The following is a 25332-nucleotide window of genomic DNA, read 5'->3' on the forward strand; positions in this document are numbered from 1 at the left end:
TTTAAGGGCGCGCACTGGTTCACGTTTCGACAAATATCAAGATCACGCTATGAAACCTAGACTCACCTGAGAATAAACTGTGCCTCGATAGCTCATTATTTAACAGAGGTAGCTTTTAAAAATTAACTGAGAATCAACAAAAAAAAAAAATCATGCAGCTTAAAACGTTGGTCATTCTCACTGTTACTTATTCCTGAAACAGCAGCTATGAATAATTCTCCAGCACTTCATTGTTTAATGATTTCAAACGTACTCACCACTTCAGTGATGGATTAACGCAGATCTTCTGAAGTAGAACAAATATCAGGCGCAGATGTGATGTGTCAGATTTAAGTGTTTATGATTGATGTAGAGATCATGCAAAAGTGACACATAAAAAAGAATGGCTTTGACTGACAGCTAAAACAAAATGTAAAAAAAATTAATTAAATAAATGAATAAACAATGAAAAATAAATCCTTTATGACTCTGATTGGTTGTTTCGTCATCAGTGTATTTCTGCAGATGACAGTAGGACCACAGGTAGGAGGCAGAGTCACTTGATTTTCTCAGATTATTTGTCTCGTATTATACTGTCACAACATAGTGATAGTTTTAACAAATGTGTTAAAAAGAAACAAGAACATATTGGTTACAAAAGTTACATACTGTGTAGCAAAAAAAGATGTGCCTGTCTTTTTACTTGGTGTATCTAAACTTCTGGTTTCAAATGTAACAGATTTGTCTTTTTTTTTTTATAAATTCATGGGTTTAGGGGTTCAGTAAATTATGCACATCTTGCTATCGTGGTCTGAAGCAACAGCTGGAACTATACTTAGCAGTTTAAAGGGATTCAGAGTAAGTATTCAGTTCAAAACTTTCAGAAAGTCTTTTTAAAGATTACAGGAGTTTGGAAGTAGATAATAAAGAAAATAAGGACTGCTTAAAACTTTTGTTTAACCTAGAAAATAAAAACAAAATAGCAAACAAAACAAAGCTTCGGGGGCACGACAGCAACATTCTGTCAGCAGACGGTCGTGTTTTCACGCCCTGCCTCTCACAGGTTATTATTCTGGTGTTTGACATTGTTTGAAGGGTAAATTTGGAAGAAGTACTCATTAACACAGATCACAACGGTAGAAACTGAGTCTGTGCCAATCCAGCTCGGCTCTCAGTCACACGCACACACACACACACACGCGCACACACACACACACACAGGGGCTGTTGGCTGCACTGGAGAGTCTAAATCAGTTCACTGGGATTTTCCGCAGGATGGATTATTGAGGGTGGTTCTAAGAAAAAGAAAAAAGTATTATTCAGGGATTGGACTGTTCTTAAGCTTTAAACTTGAGAGTTTCCTTTATTAAGTGTAATCAAATCTCTAACAGAAGTTTCAGAATCCAATGAGTTTTATCTGTGCTAATGCTTTGAAATGAGACTCTTGTGGTTGAACTGAGACTGGCTGAGCGACCATTACTGGGGGCAAGCTGCTGTCACCAGCAACGCACTGGGAACCGTTCCCGTTTTATTTCCAGTTGGAGCAAACAACAGCGCGCTTCACTTCCTAATACTGGCATCTTGTTTGTCTTCATTGCTGCAAAGTTTGAACAAGATAAGATACTCTGGAAGGTCTGATCGGACTGGCCCATCCCTGCACCGAGGTCAGACGTCACACCGTACAGCAAAGGAGCTCTGTTTACTGTGCTGACAGACTGACTCACACCCTTCATTCACCAGCCTTGCGTCGTCTGAACCCGCCCAAAACTCGGGTGACATTCAGATTCGGTCTCAAGCTTTTTTTTTTTTTTTTTTTTTTATGTTGTAGAAAGTGGGCGAAAGAATCTACTCCAGTGGCATTGTTTCTTTCAAATGGGTGAAACCTGCAATACCAGCTCCACTGTTTTGCAATGTCAGGATTTTGGATGTGGAAGAAGGGCTTGCATTTGTATCATAATTGTAAAATGTTATCAGCTAGTCTTTAAAACGTCCCTTCTTCTGCTAAAGTAAATGAGAATCAAGTGAATATTTTTCCCCCCCTTCTTGTGGGAAAACAGTTGTTTGTGAGCGTACACCTGTTGTGCGTATACGGCCTCCACCTCCACAGAGACAAGAGGAGGAGGAGGAGGAGGAGGAGTGGCTCACTGCACTGGATATTCCTGCCGGGTTTGAAGAGGAAGGGGAGGAACCCTGCAGACGGCATGGCAACACACACCTTCATAGAGGGTGAGGCACACCCCGGCTGTGGCCTCAGTTCAGCTCTCCCCTCTCACGGCGGCGGCAGCGGCACCCTGCAGTCATGCTCAGTCTCATCAAGTTTCCACGAGTCTTCAGCATCAATCAGGTGCCCAAAGTAAGTCCATCTTCTCTGCACGTTCACTAAAAGAAAAAAAAAAAAAACTGATTATGTTGACTAACCTGAGTCGGAGGGAGGAGTGGTGGAGGAATGAGGAGAACTTTCAGTCATTAGGAGTGAAGAAGATTTATGTGTTAAATAACTGTTTTAAAACATTCCTGCTCTTATCTTGCTCAGAGCTTTACTTTCCCACTCGTGTTAACGTCCAGCAGTTCGGAAGAAACGTCTCTGAATTTACTTCGACTCAACTTTATTGCAAACACATCTGTACCTCCTGATTAATTTGTATTAATGCGGTAATAGTTTATCCGTCTCACGTGGAAATGTATTTTGTTTTGCCTGCAGAACAGAAGTGAAGAGAAACAGGTTTCTCAGATTTCCCTTAGAAGTGCAAGCCAGAAACAATGTTGTTTTTTTTTTCTTCTGTGTGGAGGTTTACCATGAGGACAGCATCATTTCTGGGTACCGGCACCCCAGGAGCTCCGCCACCGACTGCATCCTCAGCCTCTTCCAGATGACCAATGAGACGCTCAACATCTGGACACACTTTCTACCCACCTGGTAAGCTGAAAACGTTTAAGTATTTTTAGTTTGTTTTTGTTTGTTTGTTGTTGTTGTTTTTTTTTGTTTTTTTTGCTCTGTGTGCTAAAATAAAAATAAAACGAGGCACCTGACAGAATTTATATAAAAATTTTTTTAAAGATAACACACTGACCCTGGAAGCAGGGAAACTTTCTCTGATTTCATCCTTTTATTAAGCTTCTGTTATTCTGCATGTCAGTAACATCGATTTCGCCGGATATCACATACCTGAATTAAAGAGGTAAAGCGATTGCATAACAACACGAAACACCCAAACAAACAAAAAAAAACAAAAAAAAAAAACGTGTGCCCACGTCACGGGAAGGGAATCACACACATCCTGTAAAACCTGCAGGCCAAAGAGCTTTCCAGACGTTTCTTACATAATACCAGCTTTTTCTTCAATCACAGGAACATTCTTAGATTCTCGTGATTCCATTTTTATCTTCTGGAGAAACCTTCTCGGCCTTGTTTACTGTCCAGGTCCTGTACGGGATTAGATTAGATTTCTACATGCATGTAGTTTTCCCAGTCTTTCACCAGTGTAACCCGAGACAGACTGAACATCCTGACAGGTTTTGTTTTCAAGTCACCATCACAGCAACCATGTGGGCCCAGGCTTAGAGAAAACCCCTCTAAGTTTATACAGTTTATGCATTATTAAACTGATTTGCCCGTTGAATTTTTTTCATAAACAAGGAGTAGATTAGGTTCATGTGGCAAGAATAAGAGACATAATGGAAGTTACACACGGCGCCAAAACAATGACAACCTGTCAACGACGCCGGGAGAGGAGAGAATCTTTAGATGGCTGTGGTGCTTGTTCCCTGAGAAAATATCAGAATTTGTCCTGTGCATCAAATCACATTTTTAATAAAACGGTTGTCACCGAAAGCCAATCTAATGTTTTATTATAAAATGTAGTTGCAACCAAAGCCCGCCCACCCAAGAAGAAAGAGGTCGCCTTAAAAAAAGAGAGAGAAAAAAATAAAACAGAACAGGGCAGTAAGCGTTCATAGATTCCTTAACATACCCAGCCATAAATGAGCTGTTACATCAATCAGTTTTACAACTACATTTAAAAAAACGTTATGTGGCATCGTGATTCAGGCGAGCAGATGACCAAATCCAAGCATGATTCCCACGTACAGAAACATAAAAGAAGGAAAAGGGGAGAAAGAAATGAAACTTTCTGCTGACTGGCACGACCAGTCAGCAAATATTTATGATATAAATAATGGGTAGGACGGAGTATTTCCAGTATGAGTCGAACTTATACATATATTTCCAAAAGGACTCCAGATCTTGCCAGATTTGTCACTTAGATTCTGAACAGAAGAACGGAAAACATGGAAACCCGACAAATGTGCGTGAGCAGAACAGAAGTCTATTATTTCAACATTAAGGCAAGACAGCCAAAGAACGCCACAGGTGTTACATCAGTGACGTGTTTATCAACCACGCCTACTATGTGATAGAGAGCAGGTGAAGGGTCAGAGACCTTATTCAGGTGGGGTTTTAATTTCAATTAACCAGACACATGCTTAGCGTGTGTTTTCTTTTTTTCCTCCTTGTCTTTATTCATCCTTGTAAACACGAGGATTTCACCTCGACATTCCTCTGCCGTGGAATCACAAATATGCATTCAGTAGTTAATAGGTTAATAGATAGTCTGATCAAATCTTTACTGGGGGAAACCACCTCGTTTTGAAATTGCTTAGCAAAACTATCAAAACTAATTTTTTTTACCCCCAAAAACCCAGAGCCTCGTGTTGACCCCCTCAGGTTCCTCCACCTGCTCCGCTTAACATCAGCGCTTGGATGTTTTCCAAATGCTCAGCCGCAAACCTCAGGGCGCATCCAGCTTGTCTGAGTGTGTGTGTGTGTGTGTGTGTGTGTGTGTGTGTGTGTGTGTGTGTGTGTGTGTGTGTGTGTGTGTGTGTGTGTGTTTATGTGAGTATCTTAAAGTTGCTGCTGAGATCAGTGCCCCTCGTGGCCTCGCTTCACTTCCTCCCAAACGAGACGCCGGCCTGTTTTGGCTGCGCTGTCCAAAAGATAAAGGGGGTGTGTTCATCAAACCTGTGTGTGTGTGTGTGTGTGTGTGTGTGTGTGTGTGTGTGTGTGTGTGTGTGTGTGTGTGTGTGTGTGTGTGTGTGTGTGTGTGTGTAGATGTGGGTCTGTTTGGAATATCGTGAAGACACACGGGTGCTTGTGTCAAGGGGGAGAGGTGGACCTAAAGGCCTGGTACTAATGAGCAGCTCTGCGCTTCGGGCTTTCATGCGTATTGCCACAATTAGCTAACTGCTCAGTGACGGGGAAACACACTGACGGCAACACGCGACGCACACTACAGCTGATCAGATCAGGTTGTTTGTGTAGTGCTCTTAGCTGTTATGTAACTGACTGGAGCAGGGAAAAAAACTGGTTTAACTGAGGGACAATAAGTCATAATTGTATACAGAGATTGTGTTTCCTGAAGGAGCAGCGTCTACTTATTGTTGGATGATTGTGTTCATAATTTTGTGGGCTGTTTTATTTCTAAGATGACCAGCTCTTGTGAACATTTATGACTCACCTGCTATAAAAGTCTTATTTAACGCCTGTGCAAACAGAAGTGAACAAATAATATATTATAGTACTAAATGAAAGCACTAAAGTTCCCCTACTTCGCTGCTGTAGTCTGGAAGGAAGAAGTCTGTTTATGCTGCGCTCGCACCCACATTTAGAGTCCAGCATGCAAAATATTAGACGCTAAATGTTGATATACCTCTCTGTTTTCTCCTCTGCATGCATTTCCTCATGTTGCTGACACAAAATAATAAATGTGACTTTTCCTGACACTGTTGTTTGAACATATGAGAATGAAGAACATGAAGGGTTCATTTGGGATATTTGTGTTTCGCGTTTATTTCAGATCTTCTTCATCTTCGTTAAGTTTGTACATCTGCCAGTGATTACTTTAACAGCTTTTGTTTTAAACTAGCATAATGTGAAAGGTTTATATTGTGAAGGGCAGAGCCCCTTTCTGAGTGTATTTCTGAGAGAAATACACTGATGATGGGGCTTTTCTTCATTCTATGAAACTTTAAAAAATCAGCAGTTACTATAAGAAGAAAATGAATGTTCAATAAATAAAAACATTTTTGAGTAAAAGCAAAACTTGAAATCCAACAGTGCCACTCTCTTAGTTTTTTTAATTATTATTATTATTTTAATGATTTGACTCTATTTAACTCTCAACATTGTGAAAAATGTTTTCAGTTTTCACTCTTAAACGTTCAAAGTTGTTCTTTCAGCGGTTGATGCAGGTATGGCATTCTTCACTCTTCAGCTTCTGCAGAAACATCATTCTTGCTACTTTTGTCTTGTGGATAATCACTGCAGTTGACACTGGCTATTACCAAAGTTTATTTTTCCTTCTATCAGGCAGAAAAGTAACACGTTTTTTTTGTTCTTTTTTTCTTTTTGGGCAGGTACTTTCTGTGGAAACTGGTGACGGTGGTGCTGATGCAGCAGGGATGGCAGGACTCCTTCACCTGGCCTCTGATGGTCTTCCTCCTCTCCTGCTGCATTTATCCGTTGGCGTCCAGCTGCGCTCACACCTTCAGCACCATGTCGCCGCGGGCGCGCCACATCTGCTTCTTCTTTGATTACGGGGCGCTCAGTTTCTACAGCCTGGGTGAGCACATCCTCTCTATACCCAGAGTCGTGAAAGTTTAAAAGCTTCTATCAGTGTTCTCTCAAACGACTTAGCTACCCTTTTGAAATTCGCTTGATACCAATATTTGCTTTGAATTAGAGAACATGGTTGCAAAATGTCAGAACGGTTTGCATTTGCTCTCGATGTGAAAGCATTTATCATTTTTCATCGGCAAAGATCTATTTTCCTGATTTTAAATAACTTTGAACGATCGCTTTGCAATTGCTGCAGGGGCTGCAGTCGTTTATTCATTTTACGCTTTCCCCGACAAGTGGGTGAACAGCTCCTTTCATCAGTGGTACATCCCCATCGCCACGGCCAACACTGTCGTCTGCACCGTCCTGGCCTGCTACTCCAGGTATGAGCGAGGAAATGATCGGTTGCTACTTTTAGTAGAAGTATGTAAAGTTGAGTTTTACTCTTGAGCCAAGTGAAGATCGTCTTACACACACAAACACGTTAATGACTTTTATGGCATCGCCAGCTAATCCCTAACCTTTCGTCTCATCTCTCTCTGTCGCTCAGGCTTGGCTTTCCGTTCCTGCAATATAACGGCGACTTTGTGAAAAGGTAAAGAGACTGCAAACAGGAAAAGAAAAACATCTTTTTTTTTTGTCTTTATCATCTTCCACAACATTTTTACACTGATTCTGTCTCCAGAAGTGTCGGAGAAGCAAAATGCAGCCGCCTTTTAGGCTTTTCTCGTGTTTTGTCATGCGGCAGCCACGACAGATACTTGTTGCATAATTGGAGGAACTATTGAGTAACATTCTGCTCAGTGCAATGGGTGTTGGTTGGCAGTGATTACAGGGACCAGCCCTAATCTGGGCCGTGTAGTTTCACATGGTTAAGTCAAACAAAGAGCAGCTCAATGTGTTGAGTAACAATCACCCTACTGTAAGAAAACCGATGCTTATCCCGATTTCTGTCTGATACACATTACAAATAACATCAACCAGACTCTTGATAAATCCTCATCAGGACTATTTGACCATGAAGAATTGTTAGTCCGTGTATTTTAATTGCATAGTCATTTAAAAAAATCTATATCTATATATATATATATATATATATATATATATATATATATATATATATATATATATATATATATATTTCTTTTTTTTTTCCAGATTACCTGGGAATCCAAGCTTCAGCAAATTCTTTCGCATCCTTGCCTTCGGCTACCCCTGCCTGTTTGACAACATTCCTCTCTTCTACAGGGTACGCCTGCTTTCATCCTCTTTACACCGTCCACCTGCTTCTTTGCACTCGGCTCACCTTGCACAGTAGGATACTCTATGCTCTTCTAAATCTTGATTAGGTTTCGACATTTTGTGATTAGTGAGGCAAGAAATGTATAAATGCAGGTGGTTTTACACAACAGAAGACTAATACTGAAATAATAGAAACCTTCCTCACTCCTCTTGAGGTAGAATCTTTTTTTTTCTATTTTGGACTTTTCATTTAGATGCTTGACTGGCAGGCGTGTATTTATGACTTACATCTCAGCAGTGCTTCAGTTTAAGCCTCGTCAAGAGACGTCAGCACGCTAAACATGCTTTACAGTTTCCTGTTTTTCGCTGACATCATGTTTATGCCATGTTCCCAGGTGTTCCTGTGCACGGGGGATGGCTGCACTGACAACGACACCAACATCCTCCACTACAAACACATTGGCTTGGCTCTCCTCACCGGCTTCCTGTTTGCCACCCGCTTACCTGAGCGCCTGGCACCCGGCAGCTTCGACTACATAGGTGAGATTCCTCCTCTGAGGCGCAGTCATTGTTTTCAAGCTCTCATCACTCAGGTCAGATCACTGCAGATAAATATGTCGTAGTGTAAGTTGATTCAAATTCTTAATGAGCACAGCCAATCAAACATAGGCAAAGTTAGGATTCGTGCTAGATTTGACACTCTTGAGAACACTTTGAAAACAGGCACAAATAAAGTGCAACTCATGCAAGACACCAACATTAATACAGTATTTGCATGTTTGGAACAAAAACTTAAGCAGCGTTTAAATGATCCACGTTTATAATAGTGACTGTATCTCAAAAATCAACATATATAGCCAACAATTGCAATTGTTGGCTATATATGTTGATTTTCAACCATGGTTGAACAAAAATAATACAGTTTGAAATGGAAACATCAAGAAAATGTACTAACATAAAAAATTAAGTAAATTACAATATTTCTGACAAAGGATAAAGATGGATGCTACACTCGTATTAATCACAGCTACATGAAGCAGACCATTGATTAGTTTTAGACACCCTGGATACCTGAGCTCATAAGTGAAAACGTATTTACCTGAAGTTTAATGAGTCAATGTCGCTTTACAGCTACCTGTTTTATTTGACTGTGAAACATTCACATATTTTTTTTCCTTTATTTTCCGTTTTTCTGTTAAACATTGTGAGAAAGCGTTAATGCACAACCACTGCTGGGTCGTCGCTAACAGCCAGTAAATCATTTGTTCTGTGGTGAAGATGAGAAGCTTTGACTCAAGTGTGACTCGACTGCTCCCCCTGCAGGTCACAGCCACCAGCTCTTCCACGTGTGCGGCATCCTCGGCACCCACTTCCAAATGCTGGCCGTAGAGCAGGACATGGTGACGCGACGCCCCTGGCTCACTGCTAACTCCATGCCCGTCTCGTTTGCTAACTCTCTTGGTCCAGCACTGCTTTGTGTGGTGGTGAATTTGATCATCATCTGCTTCTTTAGTCTACCTCTCCTTTCTGGCCCGGCGTGCCAGAAAAGCAAAGAGGGACAAAATAAAAAGAAAGCGGCAACCAAAGTCTGCTCCTGCTACTAAATCTTAACCCAGGTTTTATAGATGAGTGAAAAGAATAGGGGGCCAAAAAGAAACAGTGTACAAGCACATTCAGCTGTGATAGCTGCTGTTAAAGTATTTAAGAGCTGAGCTGAAAATCTAGGGACGAGTTGCACAATGCACTACAATGAACATTTTAATAAATCAGTGATTCTTGAGAATAGGGACAAAATGGGTTTTAATATTCCCATAATTTTTTTTTGTTATTTCTCAACCTTATGTATGCAAATATGACAAATAATGTTTAGGAAATGTAAAGATGCTAAGGTACAGGCTCCCAGTTGCAACATTTTTTTTAAAAAATTACATTTTTAATCGACCTGACCTAGAACGTTGTCATCACCATCTGACAAAAATTAATTAAAAAATAATTTTTAATGACCGTATTAGTGATATTTTTACTCATTTTACAGACAATGCTTCTCAAGAAACAAAAGAAATATTATTTAAAACCAAAAACAACAAAAAGGCCATCTGACGGAGTTGACAGTGCATGAGGAGTTGACACAGAACTGAAGGTGGTGACAAACTAGTAAATAAAATGAAAAACTTGGTACATGTGAAGTAATGCAATTCATTTAAAATACATTAAAATGAATTATTTGCACATTTAAGTGAGATTTGACAACAATTTCACTGAAAGAGTCAGAAAAACTCTGACAGAGTTGACATCTGACGGAGTTGACGAAATGCCAAACTACCTCAATTTATATGATGTTATTCTGAAGGAGGCCATATTGTAGCTCATCAGGTCCATGAAATCTTTACAGTAAACCAAAATTAAGCTTTTATTTCACAAAATTTCATCAAAGTTTTGTAAATTACCAGTTATGGAGTTGACAGATCATGGTTGTGACGAGCAACTTAGGAATAAAACAGAAGAAAAAACTAAAGAATAACTTAAGCTAACCAGAGCTAACTAGCCCCCTTAGCAAAGGAAGAGAAAGGAAGAGGTCATGGGGTCCTCAGAAGTTCTGGTCCCCCACAATAATGCCTGATTTTTTTTTTTTACATTCTTTTCATTTCTGACGGTGTTGACAAAAACTAGGGACAAATTTCAGTGGAGTTGGAAAATATATAAAAATGATTTTTAATTCAATTTATTGATACCTCTATAATTATTTATATGACTACTTATACTTAATTGTCACAATATATAATTTTAGTATTTCTGTAATTATTTTAAACTATTATAATGTATTGAGTTCTGCTCCTGGACAATGGATTTTACAGGCATCATCCACCAACTACAATGTTTAAAATAAAAAAATATTCAGCAAATACCAAAAAAATATACATTGTTGTGCTCACATGACCCAGGTTAGTTGAGTCAGATATTTGAAAAAATTATATTTTGTGTATATTTTATTCAAATTTTGTGCTTTATCCATAGGACCTGTTTTGTCCCTATTCTCAAGAATCACTGAAATGCAACTGTTTCTAATGAAACTTATTCTTGTATAGAGCAGCTGGTTTGCTGTATTAGTCATTGGTGCTTCATATGTTTGTACTGAGGTGTATGTGTGTGTGTTTTTTTTACTGTGATCTCTGAATGTCATACATGTGAATGAAGAGACTACAGGGAACAAAAATGATGTCAAGTTCAAAATTCACTTTTTTAATTTTGAATTTACAGGCTGAGATTGTCACTTTACGTTTTCACATTCATAACTCTCAGGTCTTTTAGATGGCACTGTTGAAGGGTATTTTACGATCAGCATAGTGATGACTTCATAAATTGTGCGGTTACTCATAAAACTATTAACCAAGGATGTTGTCATAAGATTCATGTGTCTGTCGTCTTGCAAGTTGCTGCTAACATTTTTTTTTTTGCTTTGTTTTGTATAACATGTAAAAAGAAAGTATTTAAGTTCAAATTTATTTATTATATTTTTTCCCAATAAAATTCAAACCAAGTCTGAATTTTGTTTTTTATTTGAATCACTGTCTTGTCCATTCATCCATCATCTAGTCTACACCTAAAAACACAACAGGGCAGGATATAGTTTTTCTAAAATGTGCCACATGGTTAAAGAATATAGAAAGATATATTTTTGCGTGTTTTTCTTAGCACAATCTCTAGAATGTCTAGAGTCCTGGGTCCTTTCTTCTGCTCCTCTATTTCTCACATCGCTCTGCAGGTTTTCCATAGAATTTGGCTCTGGTATAAGAAGGCTATGTTTTAAAGTTTTTCTGTTTTCTGGTGTGCTGACATATTTCTGTGTTTATTTGGCCATAAAATGTTGATATTTCTCTTGTTGAAAGACCCAGGGATTTTACCATTTCATTTTGATCGGGGGCACAAGATTGTTATTCAAAACTCGTAAAATACCTCTTGGCATTTTACGAGTTTTGAGATATTTAGGCTCCCTTGCCATTTTGCTTGCTTGCGCACATCAAGCAGATTAACAAGGGTCTTCCTCCACCACGGTCACCAGTGGCTTAATATCTGTTTTACTTTTACTCCTGAAGACCAGAAAGTAGATTAATTGGACACTGAACAGAAAGTAGTATAAAAAGAATGTATAAAAACATTCTTTTGATTTATAGATTTTTAAAGGGCATGTTTAGAGTTTGCAACAATTGTGATTCTGTTAAATATATTTGTTTATTAATACACAATTTTTCACACCCTAAATGTACCCAAATTAATCATCAGATCCTCCCACCCCCATTTTTTGTATTGATTAATTTCCTGCAGAGGGAAAAGACAGATTTAAGACTTAGGGTGTCCACATCTCACTTTGCAGCTGTACCTGCTTTCATTGGTAAATGAAAAGAATAATCAATTGTAATTAAAGATTATAAACAATTTGTAAAGGAATGCTTATGTTCTCTTTCTTTATTTTAATTATTTATTAAACATTTTCTTGGAAGTAAATCTGATTTCTTGGTAGTATAGTATGAGAAAATTAAGTAAAAATAACAAAATAATATTGTACATTTGTAAATAAAGATTCTTGTAGAAACTTTATGCTTCACATAAGGGTCTTGTAGCTTTTTGATAGACAAAAAAAATCCCGTGAAAGTGTTTTTTCGTTAATCTCTACCTGATCCTGAACAAAAAGCACTGTAAACGGTTTTTCTAGGTGGGGGCGGGACTTCCTCCTTTGCTCGGCGTTTGATTGGTTGACGTCCATGACTTCCGGGAAAACGTTTCATAAGAGGGAACATTTCAAATCGTGAAGAAGAGGCGCTTCTGAGCAGCTGAGAGGAGTTTCATTATATAAACAATGCAGCGAGCTGGGTCAGTATTATGCTTACCTTTTTTTAAAAACGGAACATGTGCTCATAAATTATGACCAGAGTTAGAATCAGACTTGGAACTTATTTTAAGTTTAGGATTTTTGTTTCCCAGAAAATGTCTTACCTGCTTATTGTAAACAGATTAGCTACAAGTCGTTAGCTACAATTACGGTTGGTAAACTGCCAACCTTCTTCTGTGATACCAGGAGCCATTCTGTAACAGTCTTATGTTTAAAACTGTATTGAACAAAGATATTGTAAAGCTATACTCGGCTGGTGAGCATAAATTTAACTTCATATTTTTGTTTATCGATACCAAGCGGCACATGCGCTTGCTAGCTTACGGTTAGAATGACAAAAAGTTAGCGGTGATTCAATTATATATCTCTGTTAGGATTCCGCTGAAATCTGTTTTCTTAACTTGTTTGATGGTCCACATGTAGTGAATTGTAGTAGCTTTTGTTTGATACTAACTGGGTTGCTTTGTCGCAGGAAAGGGAGGACTCCTCGAAGGCCCAAAAAGCCAAGCAACATAGAGAAAGATCCTGTGGGGGTATGTGACACTCGGCAGAAATCTGGAGGATTACTTGCATAGAGCAAAGTTAAAACAAGACGCTGCTTTACCAGCTAGTTGCTCATTTTCTGATCCAGCTTTTCTTAAGTTGCTGATCATGTATAGAAATCTTCATCTTTTTTTTTTTGCCGTGACTTTAGAAGAGTGACACCTAAAGTCAAATAAATCAACATTAACTTATTCAAAATTCAAATTTATGGCATTTTACTAATAATGTAACAAAGTTTATGTGGCATAAAATATTCTTGATAATTATATAAAATGTATTCATCTTCAAAAATACAATGCATAGTTATTAGTGTGGCTACAGATATTCGACTTTGACAAATAAGCATTTATTTACATACTTTATTTTAACAAAAATAACTGAACTAACATAAAACACATATTCTCATAACTACACATTCAGATGATTGCGATTTATATTTGACTTTGGGAATTGTTCTCTACATTTTACCTTAGTGGCTGATTAAAGTAATATGAAATGCATATTGGATACTTCGAATTACATTAAGGTAACTGAATATATATTTCTAAAAACTATTTATTTCAGGTTTACTGCCGCATACGCCCACTTGGTGGAGAAGATGAGGAATGCTGCGTTGAGATGATCAGCAGCTCCACCATTCAGCTTCATGCTCCCGATGGATTGAAAGCAAACCGCAATGGTGAATACAAGGAGGTATGTATGTTACAAATGAAGTAAATTATCTCTCTATTGTCATTATTTGACAAAAAATGGCTAAATTGGACCTAGACTGTATATGAAATTACAGTCACTATGATAAGGAGTGCAATATTGCATTTGAAATGACTGTCTGATTTTTCAGGTTCTATACGTTCACGGAAAAACAAAAAGAATATATTTAAAGAGACACTAAAGTGAATGGCATTGGACAGAACATTGTGATAAAATTAAGATTATTTACTGTTATTTCAGTAATTTTGCGACTGAATGCTTTCCTAGTGCCGCACCCTAGGCTAAATAAACATACAGGGGAAAAAAGTATGCACTGTTGATGAGTTGTATGACCAAACATCAACAACTCTCTCCACTGTAACAAATTTAAAATGGTTAATTTTTGAGGGTTTATTGGATGATGTTGATTTTCCATTTGTCTCTCCTGTAGACGCAGTACTGCTTTAAGAAGGTGTTTGGTATTAAAACAACTCAAATCGAGCTGTTTGAAGATGTCGCCAAGACACTCATTGAGGACCTCATTCACTGTAAAAACGGTAGGTGAGCTGGGACTTCAAAGCATTTTTTTTAACAGATAACAGTCATTCAGTTATGTAAAGTGTAAAATGTTTGCATTTCGTCAACATTTGAGTCAATTAGATTTTTTCTTGTAAGGGATAAAACACTTAAGTTATAAATTCAGTCATTCAGTTCTAGTTTATATATATATATATATATATATATATATATATATATATATATATATATATATATATATATATATATATATATATATATATATATATATATATATATATATATATATATATATATATAGTAGATTACAAATGCCCAATTTCTTGGCTATTTGTTTAGTTACCTGTTTAAAATGAATTAAGAGTATATTTCTCAAGCATTCTTAAATAAAGCTTAAAAATAGAGTTTTTATGTTTTTCTGCTTGGTAATTATATTTTCTCATGCTCAAGATTAAATTAATGGCAAGTATAATTTTTGTTTTGATTTGACTGGGCCATTCCCAATATGGCCACCTCGACTTTCTTGTCTATGAAATGTGTGACTGTGTTGGCAGGCTTGCTGTTTACGTACGGTGTGACGGGAAGTGGTAAAACGTACACTATGACCGGCTCGCCTGGAGAAGGTGGACTCCTTCCTCGTTCTCTAGACATGCTCTTCAACAGCATTGGGCCTTTTCAGGCCAAAAGATTTGTAAGATAAATTATGGCTTATATGTTTGATCTCTCAAAATGTTTGAGGCAGGTTTATTGAAGTGCACGTGTCTCTTTAGGTGTTTAAACCCGATGAGAAAAATGGAATCGAAGTTCAGAACCAGCTTGACGCTCTGCTCGAGAGACAGAAGAAAGACAGTCAGCAGTCGGTTCCCAAAACTCCGTCTTCCAGGTACCTGAGTGGCTCTGGAGTGCTATCCTCATTTTTTTAATAATTTTTTTTCGGCACTACGGTTTCTTGCTCATCAAGCTGGTTTCTTTCTATTTTTGATTGTAGGCAGCGGGTGGATCCTGAGTTTGCGGATATGATCAACCCAGACCAAGCGTGTAAATTCGAGGGCGTCGACGAAGACTGCTGTTACAGCGTATTTGTGTCCTATATTGAGATCTACAACAACTATATCTATGACCTCCTTGAAGATGCTCCATTTGATCCAATCAGACCAAAGTAAGACGGTTTAAAATGAGTTGATGCTTTTCTTCTTTACAGATGAGTTTTTTTTTTTGTGTCTATAAAATCTAAATTTGACAAATGACCAATCCCCACTTTCGATAGGTGGCTCGACGGAAACACACCAGTACGGAACAAAGAGTTCATGTATGTGGCCCAGTAACGCAGATTAGCTCTTTAGTTCCCCTCCATTTACTGTTTGTTCATACATGAACCCTGGCTGTAGCTGATTGGTTGCTTAGGTCTGTTCCCGTCCCTTTAACCAATTGTCTGGCCTTAACGGTGACGACTCCGAACTAGCTCTGTGAGACTTCTGTGGCTGTTGTCTTTGCTCCTCATTATTACTGATAAGGACACAGACGATGCCTCTGAATGGCTTGGATGCTGCTGTGCATACCTGACGTGCTTGTTCCCCCTGAATGAATTGTGTCTCCAAAGATCTTTTGTTCTAACATCGCATAAAATGTTTGGTATTCAGCTTTGCAGCTTGGCTTATGAAAGCAGAGGATTATTATTTAACAGTGTTCATATCACACATTGTTGTTTTTTCTTCTTTTTTTTTTTTTTTTTTGTCGTTTCATTACCGCCACGTTTCAGGCCGCCTCAGTCAAAGATTCTGCGTGAAGATCAGAATCATAACATGTATGTGGCCGGCTGCACAGAAGTCGAAGTCAAATCCACAGAAGAGGCTTTTGATGTCTTCTGGAAAGGCGAGTGAAGGTTTTCTGTATCAGTGCAGCGGTTATGTCATTTTATTCATTTTCCTTTCCTCAGAAATTGACTAGTTTGTAGCAGATATACGCATTTAAAACATCCCTGTCTGTTTCTTTTTAATATTCTAATTCTTTTTGCCAGAATGAATAGACTTTTTAATGTTTCATGTCGCAACTCTTTAGTTATTTATTTTATTTGTTTAGGACAAAAGAAGAGACGGATAGCGAATACTGAGCTCAACCGAGAGTCCAGTCGCTCCCACAGTGTGTTCACAGTGAAGCTGGCCCAGGCTCCTCTAGATGCCGATGGGGACCATATACTGCAGGTGATTGGCTGCTAAAGTTGTCCATTTTAATTTCTTATGCTATATTGAGGAAGAGTTTTACAACTGAAATAAAATGCTATTAAGCAGGAGAGCAGTTGATTACCAATAATGTGCAAATGTATGCATTTCTTACACAAACTGAGGACAGAGATGTTAATTTGAGACTTGATGACTTTCCTACTTTTCTTGAGCTGTAAAAAGTAGAACTTGTCTTGTCTGTTTGCTGCTCAAACAGGACAAAAGCCAGGTGAATGTGAGCCAGCTGTGCCTGGTTGACCTGGCGGGCAGCGAGCGCACCAACAGGACCAGAGCGGAGGGAAGTCGCCTTCGAGAAGCGGGTCTGTTTTAAATCGTTTCAGCTCATTTCCAATCGTAAAAATACAACTCAGTTGGGCATGATGATTTTTTAAATTTTAAATTTTTTTTTCTTCTTTCTTGCTTTTACTTTTGTCTGTTTGAAATAAATAAATGGGGTGGAAAAAAACAACCAAAATTTGTACATCTCTCCTCAAACATTTTCATGATTCAGTTAATTTCCTGTTTAATCTACAGGTAACATCAACCAGTCCTTGATGACCCTGCGGACATGCATGGAGGTCCTGCGTGAAAACCAGATGTGTGGAACTAACAGGGTTTGTATCTCGACACTGAACCGTTTCTATCTCCGTTTCTGGTTCGCTACTTTGCTCTGTAACTTCTATTGTTTCAACTTTCTTTAATTTTCTATTCACTCTCTCTCATACCCTTCATGTTTTCTTCAGATGGTGCCCTACCGAGACTCTAAAGTCACACATTTGTTTAAAAACTACTTTGACGGAGAAGGAAAAGTCAGGATGGTTGTCTGTGTTAATCCCAAAGCTGAGGATTATGAAGAAACCTTGGTAAGCGTCTCCGGTTTGTACAACTCCTGCTTAACTTTGGAGTCTTTCCTGTATTTGGCAAAAATGTTAGCTGCTTAGGTAGCATACACAAGTTATTTTTTAAAACTGTTACAGTTGAAACGTTTTTGGATTTAATTTAGCCTCCATTTGCAACCTAGCAGTTTAGTTTCATTTAAGTGTTGCACTGTGTGCGCCACAGCTGGTAATGCGCTTTGCTGAGATGACCCAGGAAGTGGAGGTGGCTCGGCCGGTGGACCGTCCGATCTGTGGCCTGACACCGGGACGCAGGCAGAGGAACCAGGCTTTCAAGGATGAGCTGTCACGCCGACTGGAAGAAAGAGGGGGACCGGTTAATGGAGGTAAACCACACCTCAGATTTGTACTTCTCTGCAGATTAGAGCCTTATTACTTAAAATCATGTGGATTGTGTCGTTTTAGGCTGGCTTACACTTTATAAAATAAACAGCAAAACCAAAACTCTTTCTCATGGTTTAATGTTCTCTCCTGTAAAGATCCAGTTCAGCTGAATCAGCTCATTGAAAGCCTCCCACCTCTGCCTCCCTGCGAGCTCTCGGATCCCTCTGATGATCAGACGTTGCCCCGTCTGATGGAGGTTCTGGAAAGACGGTACCGTATCCGTCAGAAGATGACTGAACAGTTCAATCAGACTGGTAGGATTTGTACTTTGTTAACCTACAGATTGTCATACGAGTGTTTTCGGCCATAAATGACTTTAAAAAAAAATATCTAAGCAGGTAATGTTGAGATGAATTATGTGAATCTTTTTTATTTTTCAGCAAATAATATGAAGTTTGCGCTCCAGCAGTTTGAGAGTCAGTTCAGTTCCAAGGAGAATGTACTGCATGATCAGCGAAGCAAACTGGGGGAGAAAGACAAAGTCATTGCAAACCAGAGGACGGAGATTGAACGACTGGAAAAAAAATCCAAGACTTTAGAATACAAGGTGTTGATCTTTCTACATTTTGTTGAAGTAATTCAACATTTGTAAGTCGACTTTGTCCTCACTCCCGAGCCTCCTCTGCAGATTGACATCCTGCAGAAAACGACAGAGATGTACGAGCAGGACAAACGCTCTCTTCAGCAGGAGCTGGAGAGCAGAGAGCAGAGGCTGCAGAAGGAGTTGGCCGAGAGGAGGCGCATGGAGCAGCGGATGCAGGGCGTGGTGACGGACACCAAGCTCAAATGGGAGAGGGAGTGTGTAAGTAGAACAACATGGACACAGCAACATACACTGGACTTCTAACAGAGCTAACAATGCTGACTTAATATGACTTATGAGTACATCTGCCAAACTATTGACAGTTTTTTTTATTTATTTATTTTTTTGTTTAAAAAAAAATCTTTATAAACAGACATGCCTGGATAAATTTTTGATTTTTAAGATATAAAGTAAAACTCCTAGTACAAGAATAGGATAACAGTTTTTCTTTTGTTTTTTTTTTTTGCAGTCGCATCATGTCCAGTTTTTATAAAGCTTTTGGTGTTTAATCTCACTGTAGAGATTGGCAAGCAGGCATTTTGTGATTTATGAAGACTGACACACATCTGCCTTTGTTAATTGTATGTTCTTGTTTTTTTTCCCATTTTGAAAAGTCTAAAAATGTAGAAGTTCCCAGATGTTACTAGTTCACTTAAAAAAATAAATAAATAAAAAATACTTAAATTAATTTTATAGGACCAGGGGATTTATTTCCACTGAATGAGGGGAAAGTTTAATTAAAGGTTAGACTTTTCTAAATTTTCATTGTGAGATTGCCGTTGCTATAGCAATGCTATCTAAAGTAAAGGGCACTGTAAAACAGAGGGTCAAGCTTGTGTTAGAAACTGAGAACTGCAGTGTTTTCAACAACTGTGACGTTTTATTTGTCCACAGTGTGGACATTTGGAGAAAAGTGCATGCTCTGTTTAACAAGTTAAGAAAATGAGAAACTGTTAAAAACAGTAGACGTCTGGTTGAAGTTTTAAAGGGCACATTTGACCAATTATTTCAGTACCACTACATTTTTTTTTTAAGTCGATGACCATAAAAATAGCAATCTGTCTTTACCAATACTTGCGACCATTAGATACTCAACATAAGTAGATGGCAAGAAACAAAAATTGATGTTTTTGCAGGTATTAAAGCACATCCCTGACCTGCATCTGAGTTTTTTTTGTTTTTTTTACTTAATCTGTCTTTAGACTGACAGCTGTGAAATTTCTTAATTTTGATAAGTTTAATTGCTGATTAAATCCAGTTCAGTAGAAAGTGTGCCAGTGTGGATTTCAGCCTATCGATTGACTCGTCTCTACTTACGATGTTGGGCGATTTGGGTGTAATTTCCTCATCAGTGTTGAATCAACGAACATACAGCACATACGGTTATCGATTCACTCTGACTTGCCGCCAATCTAAAGTTTAATGGTTGGACAGGTATGAAATGTATTCTGAGTATGCCGAAAACTCGTTATCGTTTCCCGATTTGTATTATTATTATTATTATTTCTTTCTTTTTAGGAGAGGCGAGTGAACGCCAAGCAGCTGGAGCTGCAGAACAAGTTGTGGGTGAAGGACGAGAAGCTGAAGCAGTTAAAAGCCATCGTGACGGAGAACGGCGGTGCTAGCGGTGGTCCCGCGGAGCCGCCGAGGAAGCCTGAGAGACCCTCCAGGGAGAGGGACAGAAACGTTGCTCAGAAACGCTCAGCTTCTCCTACGCCTCTCTCTGTAAGTCCGTTACTTCACACTGCAGCCCGTTCCACCAGCGGGACTCCACTAATCTCTATTAACTCGACACAATGTGGAGATTTTGCATGCCACTAATAATTATTGTGATCCAGTTAACTGGGATACGCTGCTGTCCACACCATCTGTTTCTGTTGTGTGTGTGTGTGTGTGTTTTGTCGTTTGTGTATTTCTGCTTTCCTTTAATTCATAACACTCACCACACCTTGCCTTATTTGCAGGATTTAGGCCAAACGCCTCTCAGCCAAAACCGAGCCAGTGTTAGGAGAGTTCAGGACCCCGTCCCCACCTCCGCTTCCTCTTCCTCCTCATCCTTTCCCTCGGTCGCCTCCTGCATTTCAGATTGGGAGCAGAGGTTCCCTTTAGACTCAGGCAGCCAGTCTAGACAACCAGGAACGCCCCAGTTTGGCAGCAGGACTCCCACCCCATGCCACGGCGCCAGCAGCGTGGGTCGCAGGAGAGGCCAACGCTGGGCCCCAGAGACTGAGGCCCCTCATGCAGCGTCTGTCTATGAGCTAAACAAAGAGGCAGGCACAAGGGTTAGTGTGTTAGTAGCCGTCCTAAAACAAAACGTGTTCAACTCTTCGCTTCAAGCCTGTAGCGTTGGCTTAGTCTTGGTGCAGAGCAGCTACTGTGGAGTGTGCTTGTTTAGTAGAAACATTGGCGTAGACTAGAGTTCCTGCTTTCTGCTCTTAGAGGAGTAGATCTTTGAAGCTTTCGTTTGCGTCGTCTTTCCCTTTACGACCACTGGCTAACTTTGCTGTTCCTGCATGCTGCATCCCAGAGTAGTTTCCTTTTTAATGTTGCACTGTTGACTTGAAGATGTGTATTTAGTAAAATAAGCATCTTTCTGGTAAGTAGCAATAGCAGCATCACCAGAGCTTCTTGTAAGCGTACTACATACATCATCATCATTTTTGTAAAATGGATAATTCAAAAAATGGGGTGTAGATGACAACTTCTATAGCTTCAGCTTTAACTCTGTTAAGGAATTTGGAAAAATGGAGGTTTTGGGTGGAAGCTGAAAGATACAGTTTTGGATGTTATATTCCAGGTGTCAGGAATTCACTCTTGGCATGCAAATAATTAGTACTGGTATGTTGGATTGGGTGACTTCTAGTGTTGTGCAGCTCTTGTGTGACGTAGTGATCATATCTAGAAGCTCCAGCATCAACACTGCGAACCAGAGATTTTGTCAAGGTTGAATTTTGAGTAAAATAACAATTACAGCCCTGGGAAATTAGTCACTTATAGATTTACTTATTTTTTTTTGTCACATTTGTTCTTTATCATCAAACACATTTTAAAACAATAACTTGGCTATATAGAAAATTTAGTTTTTAAATCAAAATCTCATTTGTTAAGCAGGACAAAACCTATCCAGACCAGCCTGTTTCCCCAATACAACATTTTCAAGAGTTGGCAGTGACTCTTTGCAGAATCATTTTTAATTCATTCAGATTTGAATAGCCTGCTTAAGGTAATTCCACAGCATTTGAAAAAAGATTTAAGGGCAGTCTTTGACTAGGCCACTCCAAACCCCTCCCTGTTTTTTTTCCCCCTTTGAGCCTTTCAGAAGTGGACGGTGTCTTATGTGCTCAGTTTCACACCAGTTATAATCTGACACACACTTTTCAGAAAGTTCCACTGTTGTCTCTTCAGTGCACAGAATAATTGTTGAAAACTTTCTTTCCGCCACATCATGAATCTATTGTAACGCCTACAAAATTCTGTGCCATTTGCTCTTGTTGCTTTGCATGCTAACCATCCTTTAGTTCAGTGATCTTTGCACGCTGAATCTCACTCTTGGGAAATGTCCTGTGATTAGAGGAAAGTATTGCTGACTCGTCTTTTCTGGAAATGCAATTGGAATGATTTTCACACAAATGCAAAATACATTTATAAACAAATCCATCTATTGACACCTTATTCTATTTCCAGCAATACTGTTCTTTTCACAAGAAGCTAACCCTCTTTAATGATCAAGCTTCCCTCCTGACCACTGCACGCCTTTTTAAAAACGGACCACATGTAAATAACCGATTTTTGTTTCTCACTTTGGGATCACCAGACGGTTCCTCCGGTTCATCCAATGCACAGGCGCTCACACTCTGCGGGTGGGGAGAAATGGGTAGACCACAAACCGGCCTCTAATTTGGATCTAGACACTGTAATGCAGCCAATCATACCCAATGCGATCAAGGTGTCGACCCCGAACGAGAAAGCTCTGTCTAAATGCCACAGATATGTGCTTAGACACCAAGAGCTTGCCTCTGACGGGGAGATTGAGACCAAATTGATAAAGGTAAAACTACTTGATTTGCTTAACTTGACATTTTTGTGCATGGATTTGACAATTCAGCCTATTCACATCTGGTGAAACCTTCCTTATCGGGGTCTTGATTTGATTAATAATCAGCCTGTCTTACCTTTTTTTGTCCCCCCGACAGACTGGCACTCATATTGATTTTTTTATTTTACTCCAACAGGGCAATGTTTTTAAGACCAGAGGTGGAGGACAAGCAGTGGAGTTCACTGATATTGAGACTCTAAAGCAAGAAGACCCAACAGCACCAAGGTAAAGGTCTTTGAACGAATCCCACAGATTAGTGTTGCGCTACACCGTGTCTGTTTTAATGGCTGCCGATCATCAAATTCTTACCATGTTGATGTGGGACATGAAGACAAGTTCAACATCCATCTAATTGTTCCAGTCTTTTTAAAGAATTTATTTGAAAACTGTTGAGTTTTGCTTTGTCCAAGTTACTAATAGAGGCACTTTGTGTTTTGTTTGGCTTTAGTCGCAAAAGGCGATCCGGCTCTGGAGAGGGACCGGCTCAAACAGACGACATTGAAAACAGGGTGAGCTCAAATAAATGCTTGAGCTTACTGATATTTGTTTTATAAATATCTTGTATATAATGCTGTTCTATGCATATTGTTATTAGAATAACTTTTTTCCCCCCCCTGTTAAAGCCTCCAGTGGCAAACATCAGTTCAAGCCATGGGTATCAAAAGTAAGCAAAACAATACGTCGACTGTATGTCTAGTTTATCAAAATCAGTTTTATTAATGTTTGTTTTTCTTCTAGACGGAGAAGACCTTAAGGTGCTGCAAAGATTTTTTTCTTTCTCTTCCCTAAACACTCCGTTGCCTGTCAAATCAGTAAAGAGGGAACTATGCATCTGACAGTTGTAGGACTTTTCTCTTTCTGATTATATTAAACTTTACTATGGTGCAATTATAATTTAATCATCGCTTAATGGTATATAAAGTGTTTTAGTCATTTGTTGGCTGTCTCCTACAAATAAGTGCTTCTTTTATTGCCTTTTTAATGCTGGAATCCATTCTGAGAGGTGGTTAATGAGCACATACGTGCTGACTGACAGTACCTCGTGTCTTTTGTCTGCTTTATGCTGCCACCCAAAGTATATCTTGTGAATTTTTTTTTGTTTTTTTTTTGTCTTTGCTTATTTTTTTCCTCACGTCTTTTGATGTATTAAATGTCGAGGTGTTAATGTGCACATCTGATCACAAAAAGAAAACAACCTATTTTTAGGATTTTCAGCGCTTGGACCTGCAGATGTAAAAATGCTGTGCTGTCACGCAGTGCAGCTGACCCCCTGTAAATAACCTTTTTATCTTTTCTAAACAAGTGTAGCACACTAGGATTTTTGGTGGCATTAAATTTCTTTGGACACCATGTTGTAATTACTATTTTGTGCACAAAGAGTGATTTTTGTGTTTGTTTTATTTTCTGACCTGGAACCATCCCGAGCTCGGTTGGCGTGGTTTTAACCTCGTTTGGAATGGTTTCAGGTCTGGAAGTAAAGTTGAGTGAAGCTCCATCACATCTATACATGCAGATGTATTGGAAATGGTGCAAAATTAATTACAAATAATAATAGTGTTTTCAAATTTATTGTGAAAGGTGAATATATATATATTTTTAAATAGCACTAATCTTGATCTTCAGAATAAAACATGACTTCTTTACAAGATGTTTTGACATTAAACTCATCCATGAGCCTCAGTGCAAAACATGATCAACATTTCAGTGTGAGAACTTCTTCCCGCTTTAACTAATCTTACACCCTCTTCAATGGTAGTTTCCCATTTTCTTTCATGGCTTTCTGGGTTTGGTTTTCATTCTAAACCACGTTCATATTTTCTGAAGACTTCCCTACTTCCAGCTTGAACAGAATATACAGCCTTAATCTTTAAACCAGGCTCACCTGTCTGAAACTTTTTTGTTCCTCAGAATGAACGAGCTCACTGAAGTCCACACTGCCACTTTGAACGCGCCTCTTATAGTTGATTCATTTACACAGAATCAGCTGCACGTCTGTTGATTTTCTATTACTCCACTAGTTGTAAATTATTTTCTCTGTAGAAATGAATTTCTCCCAAAAACGGTGCTTGATCTGGTTAGTGCGATTTTAAATGCGTATCAGTTTCTTCATGTCAAAGTGAAGATTTTCATTATTGAAGTATCTAAAATCAGAGCCTTCTGCATTCGTTGACAAAGAGCAAAGAGCTTCTTCCTTAAGAGCAACAGTCTTAAGGAAGAAGCCATTTTTCTTTTAGTGCTGAACTTGATAAAGATTCTCTTTCTTGTATGGTGTGTCTTCTTGTCTTTGACATTTTGATGAGTGAATAACAGAAATATACATTCATCAGTATGTGTATACTGATAAATGTATAAATACACATTTATACTAGTGAAAACGAGACATGGATAACTAATTTCTACACAAGGTAAAGTGTGTCTTAAACTACTTGCATTTGTTTATCACTTTTTTGAGTTGCTGATAATTGTAGACACGGAGGTTTTTCTTTGTTCTCAGTAAATGCATGCTGAGGTTCAAGTTTACAGGGCAGCTTTTCCTCAAAATGTTCAATCTTATGCAACTAAAAAAAAATAAATATATATATATATATATAAATAAATTTACCAGGGAATAGAATAAGTGTAGAGGCTAGTCTTTTTTTTTTTTTCATTATTTGAGGTCTGA

General features: G+C 38.7%; 2 protein-coding genes across 5 annotated transcripts; both read left to right on the forward strand.

The window, feature by feature from the left end:
• Nucleotides 1-1451: 1451 nt before the first annotated feature.
• Nucleotides 1452-11379, forward strand: paqr5b (progestin and adipoQ receptor family member Vb). The gene is made up of 8 exons (XM_015007834.2): nt 1452-2332; nt 2769-2896; nt 6391-6596; nt 6849-6975; nt 7143-7187; nt 7751-7841; nt 8230-8374; nt 9158-11379. The coding sequence occupies exons 1-8, from the start codon at nt 2279-2281 to the stop codon at nt 9436-9438; spliced, it is 1077 nt and encodes a 358-aa protein (XP_014863320.2). The 5' UTR covers nt 1452-2278; the 3' UTR covers nt 9439-11379.
• Nucleotides 11380-12602: 1223 nt separating this feature from the next.
• On the forward strand, nt 12603-24363 carry LOC106930367 (kinesin-like protein KIF23). Of its 4 annotated transcripts, XM_015007857.2 has the most exons (23): nt 12603-12703; nt 13195-13255; nt 13830-13958; nt 14407-14512; nt 15047-15183; nt 15263-15375; nt 15481-15651; nt 16252-16364; nt 16572-16693; nt 16929-17031; nt 17246-17325; nt 17455-17574; nt 17774-17933; nt 18087-18245; nt 18372-18538; nt 18620-18793; nt 20093-20299; nt 20539-20856; nt 22389-22622; nt 22807-22895; nt 23119-23179; nt 23294-23334; nt 23409-24363. In XM_015007857.2, exons 1-23 carry the CDS (start codon nt 12690-12692, stop codon nt 23422-23424), a joined length of 2895 nt encoding a protein of 964 aa, XP_014863343.2. In that variant the 5' UTR covers nt 12603-12689; the 3' UTR covers nt 23425-24363. The 4 variants fall into 4 exon arrangements, with proteins under 4 accessions (XP_014863343.2, XP_014863340.2, XP_014863341.2 ...); XM_015007854.2 differs by lacking the exon at nt 22389-22622; XM_015007855.2 differs by lacking the exon at nt 20539-20856 and having other exon boundaries at nt 12604-12703.
• Nucleotides 24364-25332: the final 969 nt, after the last annotated feature.

This window comes from Poecilia mexicana, unplaced genomic scaffold (genome assembly GCF_051168715.1).
Source record: "Poecilia mexicana isolate PSO_F unplaced genomic scaffold, ASM5116871v1 scaffold_3, whole genome shotgun sequence".
Lineage (NCBI taxonomy): Eukaryota > Metazoa > Chordata > Actinopteri > Cyprinodontiformes > Poeciliidae > Poecilia > Poecilia mexicana.

Coding starts and splice junctions, on each gene's coding strand:
- paqr5b (XM_015007834.2), top strand. CDS start 2,279: ATGCTCAGTCTCATCAAGTTTCCACGAGTCTTCAGCATCAATCAGGTG. Junction 7,188..7,750: donor AACGGCGACTTTGTGAAAAG/GTAAAGAGACTG, acceptor TTTTTTTTCCAG/ATTACCTGGGAATCCAAGCT. Junction 7,842..8,229: donor ACATTCCTCTCTTCTACAGG/GTACGCCTGCTT, acceptor CCATGTTCCCAG/GTGTTCCTGTGCACGGGGGA.
- LOC106930367 (XM_015007857.2), top strand. Junction 13,959..14,406: donor GCAATGGTGAATACAAGGAG/GTATGTATGTTA, acceptor TCTCTCCTGTAG/ACGCAGTACTGCTTTAAGAA. Junction 18,246..18,371: donor TGAACAGTTCAATCAGACTG/GTAGGATTTGTA, acceptor TTTATTTTTCAG/CAAATAATATGAAGTTTGCG.